This window comes from Electrophorus electricus, chromosome 1 (assembly GCF_013358815.1).
Source record: "Electrophorus electricus isolate fEleEle1 chromosome 1, fEleEle1.pri, whole genome shotgun sequence".
Lineage (NCBI taxonomy): Eukaryota > Metazoa > Chordata > Actinopteri > Gymnotiformes > Gymnotidae > Electrophorus > Electrophorus electricus.
The window spans coordinates 10,383,197-10,401,117 of record NC_049535.1 but is presented as its reverse complement, the minus strand read 5'-3'; the positions used below and the strand labels follow the sequence as shown (position 1 = coordinate 10,401,117).

Below are 17,921 nucleotides of genomic sequence, written 5' to 3'. Positions count from 1 at the left end.
AGACGCGCTTTATATCGCGAGTGGGGCGGGGGGGTGCGCGCATCGTGCTCGCTGGCGTGATCCTCCAGTCCATCACGTGGTTTAACACTCCCGGAGTCCATGAAAGGCGCCGAAGGCCCGTAAGCTCCCCTTTCTCCTCGCGTAATGGGAGATAATGCAAGAGTCAATACTCAACAGCGGATTTCTTTCCATAATTAATACCAGCGTTGGAAACGTGTGTGTGATGCACGGCGCGGGTTGCCCGGTTTGGCACAGCGCTGCCGACCCCCGTTCCAGTCGCACCCGCGCGTCCTTTCACATAATCTCTTTTTCAATGGCGCTAATTCTTTTCCTAAAGCCTGTTATCTCGTTTAAGAGGCCTGCCACGGGATCCGATGGCGTCCTGACATCTGTATTCATCCGCCTCAAAATTAGTCCTGACACAAATTTAATGAAAGAAGAGAATAAACGCACGCACTCGCTCCAAACGCAGGAGATTAGAAGGTAGGTCATGAATATTAGAAACGGTGGGAGATTTGGTTATTTATATATTTATTCATTTATTAGTATTCTTTCAATTTTAGATAAACTAATATCATTTTAACGCTAGCTGTGAACTCTTTTTACTGGGGTGAATTGTAAAAAGTCTGATGTTTCCATGGGCTGCGTCTGCGCGAGAATGCAGAGGAAACTGAACCGGAGTGCGTGCGTGGTACGGCTCCAGCGCTCGAGTCTGCGACTGGACACGTGCTAATCAGAGAGATTGCCCCGCCGCTTCCGTTCAGCTGTTAACCGGCCAGCCGTTACTGAAGGAGCAGATGGTCACGTGCCACCTTCCAGCGTCTGTCACCTTACGCTCCCTTCCATTCAGTCCCTCCTCGCGCACGCCCAGCCCTGCACGGGCTGCAGTAATAGCAGTGCTGATAATTCCCTGTATTTGAAGGAAAGGGAGGCGAAAAAAAAGACATGAAAGCAGTCATGGATGAAAAGAACTTGGATTTAATCTTTCTGTGTGTCTCGCTCCTTCCTCCAGTACACTGTGTGGATGGTTTTCTGCAGGATGAGGGCAGAGGCGCGGGCGTGCGAGCAGACGGCCGTGGGGAGGGCTGTCTAATACAACCAGCTTGCTCTCTCTAATGTACACAGTAATCTAATGGAATTCATATGGACTTAGACACTGATAAAGCACAAGTAGCAGAGCTTCTGCTGAGGTTTGGGCCTCCACGGGGCTGATAAGGACACGGGGCAGGTGTTCTGCCCCTGAGTCAATGACCTCTTAACGGGAGCTGTGAGGACGCAGAGGCGGTGGCAGCAGGAAGGCCCAGTCTTTAAAGGACAGAATGGGACACCGTAAGCTCCCTCGTGAATGGAGTACGGCACTGAAGGAAAGCACTTTCTGCAGCCCACTGCAGTGAGATCTGCACATCCATATGCATTATGATTGTGGATTAGTGGGGCTGTATAATAAGGAGGCCTTGGACCAGGTTAGGGAGGCAGATGTCCGGGACACACAGGGCTGGAGGCCAGTGAGCAGCATCCGCAGCAGGTTTAACAGAGCTACGGCGATCTCACCATTCCTCGTTAACCTGAGGGGGAGTAGCAAGGCAGAGGACAGGGGCGCACCGGCACACGGCAATCCCAGAACTCATTATAGACGCAAAAAGAGAGTGAGGGGGAGAGAGGCAGAGGAAGAGAGGAGAGAGAGAGTGTGAGGGAGGGAGTGAGCAATTGAGGAAAAGAGGAGAGAGAGTGTGAGCGAGTGAAAGAGAGGCGAGGGAACGAGAGAGCCAGTAGCAGGGAAAGAAAGAAAGAAAAGATTTGACAAATCAGAGCTGAAACATGACACAATAAAAAATGATATGAAGTGATTAGCATCACTGAAAGCACAACGACCGTGGCACCATTACACCACCCCCCCCTCATTAAGAGGGGCAGCGATGCTGCACAGCACACGACAGCAGCCGCACGGCAACACGACGTCCCGGCGCTGCCAGCGAAGCTTGCACCCAGACCCCCGCCGTCTGCTTCCGTACTGTTTGCACGGGAGCAGTCAACCAACACGTGCTCCAGGGACAGCCTGCAAAGCCCGCATGGGGGCCCTTTGGAGCCCGGAGGCCCCTCGAAGCCAAAGTCTGGGCACTGCGCCGTCTCACAACAGCACCTCCAGAGGGCCCACTCATAAACAGAGACAGCAAGGCGGGGTGCCAGGCAGGGGTGCGAGGGTGGAGGGGGTATCCGAGGGGCATAATTGTTGAGGGGCACCGGTCCAACGGTGGGTCCCGGGGTTGGGAGGCCTTGAATCCAGAAAGTTCAATTTCTTCTGCCTGGCTGAGCATGGGTGTGTGGTAATTGTACCCCCCGGGTGTCTCCTCAGGACAAACTGTGCCATCTAAATGAGGCGAGCGCTGGAGCTGGGTGAACTGGACGACTATGGGCTGCCCTGTGAGCCTGTGGTCTGCGGGCTAGAGCCAAGCCCTAAACTACCTGGATTCTCTCTGTCATCTCCTGCTTTTTTATTTCTACCGTAATGTTTCAGCAACACTGTCTCAGAATGTAAGCTTGTAATGTAAGCAAACAGGTCCTGTAATGCTACATTAAAATAAAAACAAAAATACAAGAAGATAGACAGGCCACACCAAGAGACAGATATGTCAAAACCATTAAATACATGTAGGCCTGATTTAAAGTCCTAACTTGTACATTTATTTCACATTTATGCATTTACAGTAACATAGATTTTACTGCCCTTAACTAAGAATGTAGGTTATATGAGAGAAACAGTACTCCAAGCCTTTCTTACTTACATGGGAGAAAACAATCTTTAAGGGTAGAGGGCGTTGGGGGGGGGGGGGGGGGGATTGTCTCTTGAACTCGGCAATAGACGTTTTGAGCTTTCGTCAACTCTTTTAATGGTATCTCCAGGAGGAACTATGAGAAGATTAAAACGCTTGTGTGTGTGTCGTTAAAGCGTCTGCGGTAATTGGTTTGGACAGTTCTATCTCACCGGGACAAAGACCTCGGTGATGAGGGGACCGGCAACGGAGCCTGCCAGCGGGAAGCAAGCGCGTGAAGGGTGGTAGAGCGGGGGGACACGAGCCGGTAATGAATCTGCCAACAGTTTCTCGCTGTGGAAGGGAAAAAAAATTGAAACTGAGAGACGTGACCAAATACGAACCCCCGCATTCATTAAAATTTACCTTAAAACATCAGTTCGTTCTGGTGGTTTGCGGAGGGTCAGACAGAGATGTGTAAGTTGGCGGAACAGCGTGTGGCAGGTTCAGGTGCAGTTACAGGCAAGTTGCTCACGGCTGAAATAATAAAAGTGCCGCAACAAACAGACTAAGAGAGAAGATGCGTTGAAAGATACGCCTTCGGCCACAACTCGGCCTGCGTCGGAGGGTGAACACCACAAAGATGCTCCCATTTGGGTCGAGTATACGTGTGTGTGTGTGTGTGTGTGTGTGTGTGTGTGTGTGTGTATGTGTATATGTGTGTGTATATATATATATATATATATATATATATATATATATATATATATATATATATATATATATATATATATATGTGTGTATGTATATATATATATATATATATATATATGTATATGTATATATATATATATATATATATATATATATATATATATATATATATATATATAAAATGTGTGTGTGTGTGTGTGTATTTTATGTATGTATATATTGATTTATTTCAAATGTAAAAATGTGAGAGTATTATTCGTGTTTATTTTGTATTGCATATACATCATAATCTTGTACGCCACATAAACTAAATAATTTCATTTCCCCAGAAACTCGATAACCACAGTGTAACAGTCTCAGAGCTGTTCAACAGTCTCTTGACGCCGCAACGTGCAGATCTGAAGCAATACTGCCCTCTGGTGGTAGGTTTGATTAACTACATTATACAAACAGTTCGGCATTAGGAGCACATTTTCGTATACTTTTTTAACGAGATCTTGTCAGCCTAAACCACAGTGTTTAAAGAGTTTTTAAAAAGTGAGAAATACTAACAGAGAAAATCAGATCTGTTTTGTAGTAATACAAAACAGTTCTCCAGTTTCTCACTCAAATCATACACCTAGAGCCAGCACCCTCATATAGAGTGATTAGAAACTTCTGATAAATTCTCTTTAGTATTTTTCATGCTGTTTCTCATCCCACCCATTCTAATTTATTATTCAGACAGAACAGTGTACCAGTAATCCTAACCCTAACCTTACGATCAAGTGCAATCCAGCAGCACACCTGTCCTGCAAAGTTTCTGTTCTGGACACCTTGGGCACCCAGAACAGAAACAGTGGCAGTGTTTCTGGTTTGACTTCTGCTACTGTGCTACAGCGTGCTGGTTCCCCGTCTGTCCTGTGCGGTGGGAGGTTCTTCGTGAGCGTGGCAGACCCCCACCCTGCGTTGGGGACGCACACGCAGGAGCAACAGGCCACACAGCACACTGAAGAAGGAGGCGACCGGCGCCAGCAGGACGGACGGGCCATAGTGCACGAAGAGGTGGAGGCTGGCACACGTGGAGAACCGCCGCTGGAGGGCGTAGCGCTCCAACGATGATGAGCCCTGCACCCAGACAGCGAACAACACCACCACAGTCAGCTGCACGAGACCTGCAGACAGAGCCATAAGGTACAAGGGGGATTATGGAAGGAGCTTTCAAAAACTGGAGAGGGAGATGTTTGCAAGGAAGGAAGCAGAAAAAGCAAAATGTACTTATTATGTAAAAAAGAGTAATGAATTATTATGTAGTGTAAAAACAGAGTAATGAATTATTATGTAGTGTAAAAATGCAGCAATTATTATATAGTGTAAAAAAGCAGTAATTAATTATTATTATATAGTGTAAAAATGCAGTAATAAATTATTATGTAGTGTAAAAACTAATGAATTATTATGTAGTCTAAAAATGCAGTAATAAATTATGTAGTGTAAAAAAGCAGTAATGAATTATTATATCATGTAAAAGCACAGTAATGAATTATTATGTAGTGTAAAAATGAATCCATTTTACCCCCAGTTATGAAGAAAGCTCCTCCCGCTTTGTACAGACGACGGCTGGCCGTCGGGATCCCACAGACTATGAGGAACACAGCGATGATGACCAAGGTCAGGCCCAGCATGGACAGAAGGCACCAGTAAACCCTGTGCACTGGACAGCATAGCAGACAGGACTTCAGTGGACTAAACCTTACAGGACAATTCTGCTCTTATAAATGTGTTTCAGGCTTTTGAGGGTCAACTTCTCACCTGTTGTTGAAACTGGAGATAAAATGTGCTTTGTCTGCTCAGAAAGTGGAACATCAGAGAGATACGATGGCACACACTTCTTCTCTGATGCCTGGTTGGCTGTAAGAATTAGGACAGAAGAATATTTTCTATAGTACAGTTATTTTAAATCCTTCATAAGCACATTGGTGTCCTGCTGTGGTAACCTACTGATCCAGAAGTCCAGCATACTGTCCTCTTCTCTGTCCAGGTTCTTCAGATACGTGCATCTCCAGAAAATGCCTTCATGGTAGGACAGGAGTTTAGGACCACCTGACTCTTCTCGCAGACCATCCTTCACATTTTAAGTATTGTATTTTAATCTGACAGGAATTACTGTTCTTGTTTCATTTTAGTCTGGCAAAAATTACTGTTCTTTTTGATGTGAGTGTAAAATGGGGTTGCAGTACATGACATGCAAAAATCTTTCTGCTTCGTTCATTACAGCTATTTACTCAACACTAAGACTGTCAAGCTGCTAATGGGAATTACATTCAGTCTGTGAACAATTCATTGTATTTTGTAGTTTCTTAAGTCTGATCACGAAAGAATCCCATCCAGCTCTGATCTTGAACGGTTAGAATAGCCCTGCATCAGAGCACAAATTCACAGCTGTTCACAGTCTCAAATAGAACACCGGTTACTCTTGGGCTTCTGTTTACCAAGTGCATGCCATTTTAGTCCATTGTATCAGAGAAGTGACCCCAGTTAAAAGGACGGCTGTGTGCTACTTTCTTCTACCTTCCCTCACCTCTGTAATGACTCTTGGCAGCTTTGCTGGGATCTGGCCCTGTGAGTCACAGGCCTCGGTAGCCAGTAGCCAGTAGTCCGTGCTGAGAGACAGCAGGAGCAGAGCAAAGCCCAGAGCTCCGCAGAACCCGGCCAAGAAGTGCAGCACCGCTGGCCGCATGGTGCTGGAGCTCACACTCATTTACCTGCAGGATCTACCAAGCCTTGTGCCTGCCACAGTGTTGTCCATGTCCGTCTCTCTGCTTTGCCTATCTGACAGTTCAGTGTGTGAACTGAAATTGTATTTCTCCCCACCCCAAGTAATTATTTCTGGCTTACATCACTTACAGATCCCAGGCCAGTTTAAAAGAGAAGTGTGACATGGTTCAAAAATAACAGCTGCTAAAAAGAAGAGCTTGGCGTGCATGATTGACAAGTGTTGCTTTAGTCACAGTGCACAAGAAGGCAGTGCTGGATGAGGTCATGTTCAGCTGTATACAGGACAGGACTAAAAACAGTCCAAACAGAATCTATCATGTGTCACCAGCAGGGTAAATATAGCTGTAAAGTTTGTTCCAGTCTATTACAGTGGTAGCTGTGCCACTCATGGAAGATTACTTAAACTAACACATATTTCACACCCAAAAACACATGGTAAGTTTATGTGCTACAACAGTCAAGATCTGTAGAATTAACCTGAGGTCTTCAGTTTCTGAAATCTGACCAGAGTGCAGTTACTCAGAAGATCAACGTTCTCTGCAAGGAATATACACACATTGTTATATATGATCTATAACATTTACACATCATAAGTGGTAATGTGTGTATATACTTTGGAATGTGTACTTATATGATGTGTGCGTGTGTGTTAGTGTGTATGTATGTACCTGTGTGTCTGTTAATGTATATGTATGGACCAGTGTGTGTGTGTTAGTGTATATGTATGTACCAGTGTGTGTGTTAGTGTATATGTACGTACTAGTGTGTGTGTTAGTGAACTATACTATCTCAGGAACCCGGTGGAGGCTTTTGGTGCCACCCACAATCAAGCCAACAGTGACCAGAACACATGACTCAGGCACACACAAGGTGAGGTTCATGTACACATGCTGCCCTTTACAGCAAAAGTCAAAGTAAGTGGTCACATTATGCAACAATGTACACAAATATCAGCAGATGCACACAAATACCAGCAAATGCACACAACTCCCAACAGATGTACACGAATACCAACAGATGTACACATATACCAGCTGATGCCAGATGCCTTTGAAAAGGTTTTTGAACTGCAATTTACAATAAATATATACATACAGATATTGGCAGCTATATGCCGATAATAATAATAATAATAATAATAATAATAATAATAATAATAATAATAATAATAATAATAATAATTGCCTTTTACAGCACAGTTTACAAGGTTTTGTGAGAAGTGCTGCAGAAGTGGAAACAGTAGGAGACCCTGCCACATTACAGTGAGGAGTACCAGCAGTGACCACTTCAGTGTGTCACCAGGCCTGTGGGTCGGTGGGTCTGTAGAGTCTGTGGGTCTGTGGGTCTGTAGAGTCTGTAGAGTCTGTGGGTCTGTAGAGTCTGTGGGTCTGTAGAGTCTGTGGGTCGGTGGGTCTGTAGAGTCTGTGGGTCTGTAGAGTCTGTGGGTCGGTGGGTCTGTAGAGTCTGTGGGTCTGTAGAGTCTGTGGGTCGGTGGGTCTGTAGAGTCTGTGGGTCTGTAGAGTCTGTGGGTCTGTGGGTCTGTAGAGTCTGTGGGTCTGTGGGTCTGTAGAGTCTGTAGAGTCTGTGGGTCTGTAGAGTCTGTGGGTCTGTAGAGTCTGTGGGTCGGTGGGTCTGTAGAGTCTGTGGGTCTGTAGAGTCTGTGGGTCGGTGGGTCTGTAGAGTCTGTGGGTCTGTGGGTCTGTAGAGTCTGTAGAGTCTGTGGGTCTGTAGAGTCTGTGGGTCGGTGGGTCTGTAGAGTCTGTGGGTCTGTAGAGTCTGTGGGTCGGTGGGTCTGTAGAGTCTGTGGGTCTGTAGAGTCTGTGGGTCGGTGGGTCTGTAGAGTCTGTGGGTCTGTAGAGTCTGTGGGTCGGTGGGTCTGTAGAGTCTGTGGGTCTGTAGAGTCTGTGGGTCGGTGGGTCTGTAGAGTCTGTGGGTCTGTAGAGTCTGTGGGTCTGTAGAGTCTGTGGGTCTGTGGGTCTGTAGAGTCTGTAGAGTCTGTGGGTCTGTAGAGTCTGTGGGTCTGTAGAGTCTGTGGGTCTGTAGAGTCTGTGGGTCGGTGGGTCTGTAGAGTCTGTGGGTCTGTAGAGTCTGTGGGTCGGTGGGTCTGTAGAGTCTGTGGGTCTGTAGAGTCTGTAGAGTCTGTGGGTCTGTAGAGTCTGTGGGTCTGTAGAGTCTGTGGGTCGGTGGGTCTGTAGAGTCTGTGGGTCTGTAGAGTCTGTGGGTCTGTAGAGTCTGTGGGTCGGTGGGTCTGTAGAGTCTGTGGGTCTGTAGAGTCTGTAGAGTCTGTGGGTCTGTAGAGTCTGTGGGTCTGTAGAGTCTGTAGAGTCTGTGGGTCTGTAGAGTCTGTGGGTCTGTGGGTCTGTAGAGTCTGTGGGTCTGTAGAGTCTGTGGGTCTGTGGGTCGGTGGAGTCGGTGGGTCGGTGGAGTCTGTGGGTCGGTGGAGTCTGTGGGTCTGTAGAGTCTGTGGGTCTGTAGAGTCTGTGGAGTCTGTGGGTCTGTGCGTCTGTGGGTCTGATAGGTTTTAAAGTTTTGTCACAAGTCTGCTCCCCTTACCCACCCTGTCCTGCACAATACCCAGTGCTGACTGTATTTATACTCAGTACACCCACTAGATGACAATCAACCATGCCATTACATACACCCTCCTGAAATCCTGCTAAATGGAGGAAAATAATTCACAAAATTACACAAAATAATCTATATGTTAGAAAACAGTACAAGTTGTGACCTGTGTAATTCTCTTATGCAGTACTAATGACAAGAGAGGCCAAACTCCACAAAACACTCTAGAAGACGTACTGCACAACCTACCAACACCAATCTACAACCACACACACACACGCACACACACACACACACACACAACACCAACCTAGAACCGCAACATACACAAAACCAACTTACAATCACACACACACACAATGCCAACCTACAGCCACACACACACAACACCAACCTACAACCACACACACAAACGCACACAACACCAACCTAAAACCACACACACACAACACCACCCTACAACCACAACATACACAACACCATCCTACAACCACACACACAACACCAACCCTACAACCACACACACACACACAACACCAACCTACATCCACAACATACACAAAACCAACCTACAACCACACACACACACAACACCAACATGCAACCATACACACATACAACACCAACCTACAACCACAACATGAGAGACTAGACTATACTGTACCCGTACCAAATCAGAATCAGACCAGTTCTTCTTCACCTGATCATAGTTGTGGATTAAGAATTCCACTGGAATTATTTATATTGGTAAATGTCAAGGATGGAAAACATTTAGGACATCTGTTTGCTGAAGACATAAGACAGCCCAAGTGTCAGTCAGATGTGAGGACATCAAACTGCCGGACTTGTGTACACTTACAACAAATAACCACGCGGTGGCAGCACAACATTACCTTAATCACAAGCACATAGATCATGGGGTGGGCGTTTATAATGGCAAAAAAAAGGATTGAAACACATGTAGTATATGAGGAAATATAAAGAAATGTTGCACTAATTGTATAGCCTTTATTCGTGGGAAACGCAGTGATGTGGTATATAAATAATGGTTTCGTATATGGTGCAGCAGAAGTACATCTTCAGACCCACAGACGGGCCGTGTTCAGACTCACGTGTCCTAATACATGGAGGTTATTACATAGTTATTGCTGTCCTCACAGCCTATATAGAAACATTACATTAAATGACAAGAAAATGTGCGTTTATATTTAATTTGTTTTTAAAACATTATGACATCGTGCTGGCCAAGCTGCACGTGCGGTCGCAGGCTGGGCGTGCGCAGGGGGCGGGTCCAGCGCCGTGACGTCACACGGGGCGGGGCGAGTGTGCAGTGGCGCAGGCAGCGGGGTCCTGTCTTCAGGGCTGAGAGTGTGTGGGTTTGTGCGGATACAGGCGGACTGACGGCGCGGATTGTGTGCGGGTCTGTTAGGACACCGAGACGGACTGAAGGCGCGGAGTGTGTGCGGGTCATGGACTGACCCCGGGACGCAGTGAGCCGTAAGTTCGTGCGGCCTTAGCGTGTGTAAAGGTGTAGAAACGTCGCGTGTGTCTACAGAGACACGTTTATCTCAGTGCGGTGCGTTAGCTTATCTTAGCTTTTTTTATCTTAGCTTAGCTTATTTTAGCTTAGCTACTGGCTGCGCAGTTAGGACAAACTTAGATGACTTCGTTGGCCTGCTATGTTCGTGTTCGTGTTTGACATTTCGCCCGTGGCTTCAATGTGTACTGGGTCCAGGGCTCTGGGTTCGTTATTGGTCAGAATAGCGCTTTTCATACAGTAGTTTAGATGGAGTTAAGTCCAGCTTGCCTTATGTTTTATGAAGGTATGATCATAAAAGCTTGTGTTGTGTGGAGAGGTTTTCAATTTTAGTTATGTTTTATGAAGGTATGATCAACAGACCAGTCCAAACCAGCTAACATACTATTTCAGCTGTGTATCTTCACTTGGACTATAAACAAGTGTTTAAGGTGAACAGTGTCTTTTCCTTAGTGTCTCCGTCGGCTGAACTTTGCTATTGCAGGCTCTGTATTGATCAGTCATCTTTTATTGATCTTTATTGACCGGTGATCTTGACTGGACACTGATCTTTATTGATCAGTGCTGTGTCTGGTAGCGACTACAGTCCTGCAGTACCTTTTACTGGCATTGTCAAGTGATCACACAGTTGCTGACAGGCTGTTGCATAAACGTGAGAGAGAACAGTGTTCTCGCTACTCTGTTAGCGGAGTTGAGCTAGCTGCACGCGTTTGACAGGAAAACGAGACCCCGCCTACAAGCTTGTTATGAACAGATTCTTAACATCAGGACAAAACTGGCTAATGACTGTTTAGCCTAATCCACATGAATGTAGACTGGATGATGGCTCCTGATTTAATGTGTTTTTTCCACACCACAACCACACAAGGATTTCGCATCATATTACGGTTAATGTAATCCAGACTGACTCTCTTCAGGATCTACAGTGACCTTTTGGGCAAACTGTTTTCTTGTTGGTTGAGACTGGCTTTTTGACCCTGTTACTAAGCCAACAGAATCCACCCCTGGACCCAGTCTAGCCTCTCAGGGTTCCTGGTTAATCTGGGTTTAGTTGTGCTACTGAGGCTACAAGGTTTAGCTGTGGAGATGAGATCCCTGATGGGGTCAGAATTCTCCCTCTGCCTCAGGCTGGCAAAGCCTTCCATCTGCCCCGCCCTCTCCGCCCCGCCCCTTCTGCTCTGCACTATATAAACAGGGATGTAAGGATTTCATGTTAACTTTAGGACATGCATGATCCATCTTTTTCTCTTTTAATAAGCATGCTGTGTTTATGAATCCTTTCTCTGCAGACTCTGTTAGTCCCACACACTGCTGTTGTCAAGCATTATTCATGACACAGTCTCTCTTATTCCAGAGACTGGAGCTTTCCGTCTTCACAGTGCTGGTTTTCCTGAGCAGACCCAGGTTTCCACTGGTTGAGAGCAACATGATTCCGTATCTGGATGTAGGCGTCCGCAATCCAGAAAATGAATTCGGAATACACTCTGGTTTTGCATATTTAGCTTTGAAGGCGAATCTAAGAATCATCCATCCAGAATTGACTTGTTCAAATTTCAAGGACCACTGATGATTCAGTGCTGCTATTTTTTCACTTGTTCTCGCGTTTTTAGTTATAAATGACAGAAAAGCGAGTAAATGAGTTTTCATTATGACAGCAGGGCACCACCCTTTGACCTCTTGTGTCACAGGCTTGTTGGTTCTAGACAAGAACACAGCCAATGTTGTGGTCAAGAATTTTTCTGTTTTGTTGTTGTTTGTGTGGTTGAAAAGCGTGGACCCGTTCCAGCCTGTCAGACATGCTGTACTCAGCTTGGTGTGTTTTCAGGGGCCTGGTTCTGGTCTGACCCGAGTTTTTGCACATTTGATGTGCAGCTAGGCAGCCGAGAGTTAAACCCACACAGGGCTATGAGCAGATCTGGTGCGGTCCTCCCACCTGAGGCTCCGAGGCACAGTTCTGTGCTGGGGGAGGCACCCGTGTTGCACAACAGACCTCCCAATGTTGAGGAGTTCCAGGAATGGGAAACATTCTGGTTTAGAAACCATGGCCTATAGAGTGAGGAGATCAGGAACCTTCTCTCTCAGTCCCCGACAGCATGGGACATACTGATGACGGAAAACTACCATCAGCTGTGTGACCGGAGAAGTTCGGTGACTGACGGCCTTAATCTGAATCCTGTCAGAAACTGCAGGCACAGAGAGAGAAAGAAATGTGGAACACATTATTCATAACCATTGTGTTTGTGTACAGGTTTATCCTGATTAGTAGTTAGTTGAAGAGTGCGTAGATATGTTTAAAAGGCCTCTGAAATGGAAAGTTAGTTTTAAAAATAGAAACTACTCCACTGTTTGTATTACTGAGTCCAATGTTTTATAGACTTGGGGATATTCTGTACCTGCATTGTGTGCAGTTTTAAGTTCCTGTCTGCTAGTCTCTCCTTTGTGTCATTTTTTGTAAGCTGGAGATGGAATCCAAACAGAAACCAGTGTCTGAAAATGGAGAAAAGGAACTGTAGGAAAAGCCCAGCTTTCTGCTTGTTCTTCGCTCAGTGGCATTCGAACATGTGTGTGTCAGCAGTGACCTTTAACATGGCATCCCCGTCACATGGTCCAAAAGGCAGTGCGGTCTTTAATAGTTTAGCTGAGTTGAGATGGGATAAAGAACCTCTCTGTGCTGTACTGTGGTGTTAACACAAACCTTTGAAACCTTCTTTTCTTACAGTGCCGTTATGCAAGAGTTTTTTTATTCTCCTATATTCAAACAATTTCCTCTGGGCTTCATGTTGGTACTCTGTATGTGTGCACGGATGTGTATGTACATGGAGACACACACACACACACACACACCTGTCAACATGCCTAGTATGCCTTATTTTTGCTGACTTATCATTCTTTCTGTGACTAGCAGAACAGGCACTAGCACCTTCCAGTGATGTCATTTACAAAATTCTGGTCATCGTCTGTGCTGTGGGTTGCATCATTGTTTACTTTAGGCCGATCTGTTCCTTTGAACCACTACACGCCTGGTCTGCCATGATGACTTGCTGGGTTGTTTTCAAATTTCAGCTGTCAGTGCCCTTAAGAGAGACTTCCTGTAATTCCCAGGAAGGAGGAGCTGATGTGATGAGCATTGAAGTACACCTTATGCTCACCGAGTCGTTTCACGGGAGGGCAGAGTGCAGCCGTAGCTTGGTACCGGCACATGAAGGGCAGCTGTCTAGTGGAGTGTCTCTGCATCATCACTGTGCTCCTGGCTGTCTTTATGAAACTCACTGAATGGTTTTGTCAGTGTGTAGCCTGATGGCACATATCGACATATTGATCACAGTGCGGCATGGTGGGAAATGTCGTTCACTCTGAGATACAGTATCTCTGCTGTGGAACACTGATATTATTGGCCAAGCAGGTCAGAATTGTGCGTGTGTGTGTGTGTGTGTGTGTGTGTGTGTGTGTGTGTGTGTGTGTGTGTGTGTGTGTGTGTGTGTGTTGCCTCAGGGAGAACAACTGATGCTCATTTTCATTTGAAAGGGTTACAGCTGTTGCTGTCTTTCAAGGAAATTATGCATGCTTCATTCTGAGTAAGAGAGCTCCTGAAGGGACAGGACTGTTGCTTTCAACACAAACACACACACACACGCAGCGCAGGCCATCTGGAGATTGTGGGCAAGGCAGCAGCTCATCAGGGCTGGCTGCACAGAGATGCGTGATGGGCACGCCTCCGCGCTGTGGGCGGAGCATGCAGCCGGTGAGAATGATGTCATGAGTCAACCTAGATGTTCAGATCCTTCTGGTTTACATCTGACAGCGGATCCAGGTCCGCCAGAGGCCGTGGGTCAGGACACACTTGCCCTTTCGTGGAAAGCAGAAGTTTGCTGTTCTGTAATATTTGAAGGTGATTGTGTTGTATAAACAAACAGAAACACTATTGTGCCCTTTAGCAGTAGTTCTTGTTACTTTGAGTTTATGGCCTCTTCTGTGATCTGTCAAGAACAGGAAGTGACCTGTTGCTTTCGTCAGTGTAAAAGGAAGAGAATGAACCTTCCTGTCGCAGTGCAACATCCGCTGTTATGCAAAACTGACACCTTTGTAATTAATTCTACTTGCTGTATGTTTTCTTGTTGTAAAATGCACTTGTGTGTTGATGTGATATGACTGTGTGGGGGTGACACTGTTCTAAATGTTATGTAAGCAGAAGGAACAAAAGGGCTAAAGTGGAGAAAAGTGCAGCTCTGCTTTTTAGTGTGGGAGTGTTGAGAGATACAGTGGCAGATCTGAGGGAGGACAAGGTCGGTTGTTTGTGTGTGTGTGAGCAGACAGACAGAAACTGAAAGAGGGTTTTCCCCTGTATGGTTTTTGTGCTCTGTTCTGTGGAAAATGTGATCCTTCAAGCACATTTAAATTTACAGCATTTATTTGATGCTTTTATCCAAAGCATCTTACAATTATGACTGAGTACAACTTGAGTAATTGAGGGTTAAGGGTGTTGCTCAGGGGCCCAACAGTGGCAACTAGGCAGTGGTGGAACTTGAACCAGCAACCTTCCGATTACAAGACAAGTACCTTCAAAATAAACACACGCACACACGTTCTCTCCTGAGGGATGTGTGCAGGTGGGCGGGGGAGATCAGGGTTCGTTTGGGTGTATCTGCACACACAAACGCCTCCGTACTGAAACTGTGAGTTTGAGGAAATTGAAAACCAAGACTTTTGGTTCTAACTCTAACATCTGCTCTCGCTGGTCACTACAAGTGTGGTCATGTTTACAGTTAACAGCAATGACATAATGTTGCATACTGTTTTAGTAATTGCCTAACCTTGGCCATGCGGACTAAACACTCTCTGATAGTGATTTGCAGGCCATCACAGGACATCCTGTCTGTGAGTTATACTTCCATGTGTTTCTTATTTTATGTTGTCCAGTCCTCCTTGTACTGTGGCCTTGTTCAGAGCTGAACTAATGACTGCAAGCTCTTCAAGTTATTTAAGGGCTGTCGTCATGACAACCATTATCTCAGTTGGAGCATCTAAAAGTGTCTTCCTAGTGTCTTCCAGGCACTTACCTGGAAATCCATGTGGGACATAACACACACCGACATAACACACACCAGCATAACACATACCGACACGACCAGGCAGGAGGCTCCAGAGTCCTTTTAGTCTTTGCTCAGCCGAGACCCAATCAGACACTATAGCTATACCCAATCAGACACTATAGCTATACCCAATCAGACACTATACCCATAGCCAATCAGACACTATAGCTATACCCATACCCAAACAGACACTATAGCTATACCCATACCCAATCAGACACTATAGCTATACCCAGTCATACACTATAGCTATACCCATACCCAAACAGACACTATAGCTATACCCAGTCATACACTATAGCTATACCCATACCCAATCAGACACTATAGCTATACCCAATCAGACACTATAGCTATACCCAGTCATACACTATAGCTATACCCAATCAGACACTATAGCTATACCCAATCAGACACTATAGCTATACCCAGTCATACACTATAGCTATACCCATACCCAAACAGACACTATAGCTATACCCAATCAGACACTATAGCTATACCCAATCAGACACTATAGCTATACCCAGTCATACACTATAGCTATACCCAGTCATACACTATAGCTATACCCATACCCAAACAGACACTATAGCTATACCCAAACAGACACTATAGCTATACCCAAACAGACACTATAGCTATACCCATACCCAAACAGACACTATAGCTATACCCATACCCAAACAGACACTATAGCTATACCCAAACAGACACTATAGCTCCATGTCTGTTTCTTGTTTTGTTTTGAAGTGCGTTTAATGACTTTGCCCCCTAGTCCATACGCTCACCCCTGAAGAGACATCTCCAGTTCCAATATGTGGGCCAGTTTTTGTGAAGTGTGTCAGGCAGTCTGTGGGGATAATCTGAAAAAGCTCTCCCAAGCTTCTCGCTCTAGTTCACAGGGCTTTGAGAAACAGCACTCACCAGGATCTATATATGGCCCTCTGACTCGTTTCCAGCCTCTCTCTCGTTAACTCTGAGTTTAGGTTTTAGGTTTACGGTGGGGGGGGGGCAGTGGCGTGGGCATCCGCGCCAGCCGTCATGGGCACAGAGCTCTACCTTCTCAATACTGCTTGCATTCATGCGCAGGGCAGCCATTATCCTGTTTGTGAACAGGAAGGTTTGACATTGTTGTAGTTTTTGTAATGTTGGGTGTCAGGTCGTGTTGTCACCATGGAGACTGCCACCTTTCCAATTTCATCAGTTTATTGTATCCTGGAGGGCGAAGTCTGGAATGTACAGATGCTTGACGTTCTCTGTGAGTGGGAAAAATCCAAATGCCCCACAGACATGATGCCGGTAGTCCTGGATGAAGGCAGTGATGTCAGAGACCTCTGAGCTTAACCAGATAAACCAGCTGAAGCGTCTAGTGGCTGGTGAGGTGGCGGAGTCTCTACTTAATGAGGCCGTCTCAACTGCTGTTCATTCCAGGTCGTTTTCACAGAGAATATTGTAACGGTAAACGGTGAGAAGGCGGACGCATATGCGGAGAAGAGCGAGATTTATTAGGTCGTTAATCGGAGTCGTTGTACTAGTCCAGGGTTATAGAGCCAATACGGAGGTCACTAGAATATATGATAATACAAAAACAAAGGCAAACAGGGGAATCCGGCTATAACAAAAGACACTAGGAAAACCCAGGGCTAAGAAACACGAAGGCTAGGAAAAACAGACGGGCTTTGTAACATCCAAACATTCAATACAACCACATAAAAGGAAACATTCAAATAAACAAATAAACACAATGAAGTAAACAACCACAAAGAACACAGAAATGCAATGAAGCAAACACAAATGTAATGAACAGCAAAAGACACAGGAAACAAGGCAGGGTCTAAATACCTGAACTAAACGAGGGGCAGGTGTGGAAAATCAAACGAGGGGCGGAGAAAACGAAACGATGGCATGGAACTAAAATACACAAGACAGGGAAAACATGGAACACGGAAGCTGGGAGGGACTAATCGTAACAAATACGTTAGCATTAGTAGGTAGTAGGTTATTGGTCTATAGTAGAGTATTTGTCTGTAATAGGTTATTGGTCTGTAGTAGGGTATTTGTCTGTAGTAGATTATTGGTCTGTAGTAGGTTATCAGTCTGTAGTAGGTTATTGGTCTGTATTGATTTGGCCCATGTTGGGGTCCTTCGTGACCAGTACTGTGCCGCGTTCAGCCCAGATGGGAGTGAGTATTTAGCAGCAGGTTCATTTGTTCTGTGAGTGAGTCATGCAGAACTGTTAGTTTCTGTAGCCAGTATTGGGCTGCCCAGTTCTTCATGTTTCTGACTTGCTCTTGGACATCTACCGTTATAACACTGTTTCCTCCTCTGAGACGTTTAGGTGCTCTGCTTTGACATCTCCTAACCACTGAGCACGGCTGTTTCAGCTCTGGGCAGATCCACAGTCAGGGTTCTGTAGCACTGCAGCTGAGAGGATTCATTGGTTGATTGGCAAAGAGGGCATTGGCAGCAGGGGCGTGGCCAAGTGTAGTCTGAAAGACCGTCAGAGAG

At 45.7% G+C, this 17,921-nt stretch overlaps 2 protein-coding genes across 12 annotated transcripts in view; one reads left to right on the top strand and one right to left on the bottom strand.

The window, feature by feature from the left end:
- Nucleotides 1-3,708: 3,708 nt before the first annotated feature.
- tmem182b (transmembrane protein 182b) lies at nucleotides 3,709-6,364 on the bottom strand. Its single transcript, XM_027004698.2, has 5 exons — nucleotides 6,025-6,364; nucleotides 5,445-5,568; nucleotides 5,256-5,354; nucleotides 5,020-5,157; nucleotides 3,709-4,618 (listed from the first exon to the last, which is right to left on the bottom strand). The coding sequence occupies exons 1-5, from the start codon at nucleotides 6,202-6,204 to the stop codon at nucleotides 4,338-4,340; spliced, it is 822 nt and encodes a 273-aa protein (XP_026860499.2). The 5' UTR covers nucleotides 6,205-6,364; the 3' UTR covers nucleotides 3,709-4,337.
- A 3,743-nt stretch (nucleotides 6,365-10,107) lies between these two features.
- Nucleotides 10,108-17,921, top strand: part of inpp4ab (inositol polyphosphate-4-phosphatase type I Ab) — a 45,771-nt gene continuing 37,957 nt past the window's right edge. For 5 of the 11 annotated variants that reach the window (XM_027004644.2, XM_027004647.2, XM_027004645.2 and 2 more), the window contains exon 1: nucleotides 10,108-10,280. The gene's annotated coding sequence lies outside the window, so the exon portion shown is untranslated. The remainder of the gene's footprint in view (nucleotides 10,281-17,921) is intronic. The other 6 variants (XM_027004654.2, XM_027004650.2, XM_027004649.2 and 3 more) reach the window with 3 other exon arrangements.

Excerpts from the sequence above, each read along its gene's own strand:
- tmem182b (XM_027004698.2), bottom strand. The coding sequence starts at position 6,204 with ATGAGTGTGAGCTCCAGCACCATGCGGCCAGCGGTGCTGCACTTCTTG. Across the intron at positions 5,355-5,444 it reads TATGCTGGACTTCTGGATCA|CCAACCAGGCATCAGAGAAG; the intron begins GTAGGTTACCAC and ends TAATTCTTACAG. Across the intron at positions 5,158-5,255 it reads ATCTCCAGTTTCAACAACAG|TGCACAGGGTTTACTGGTGC; the intron begins GTGAGAAGTTGA and ends TATGCTGTCCAG.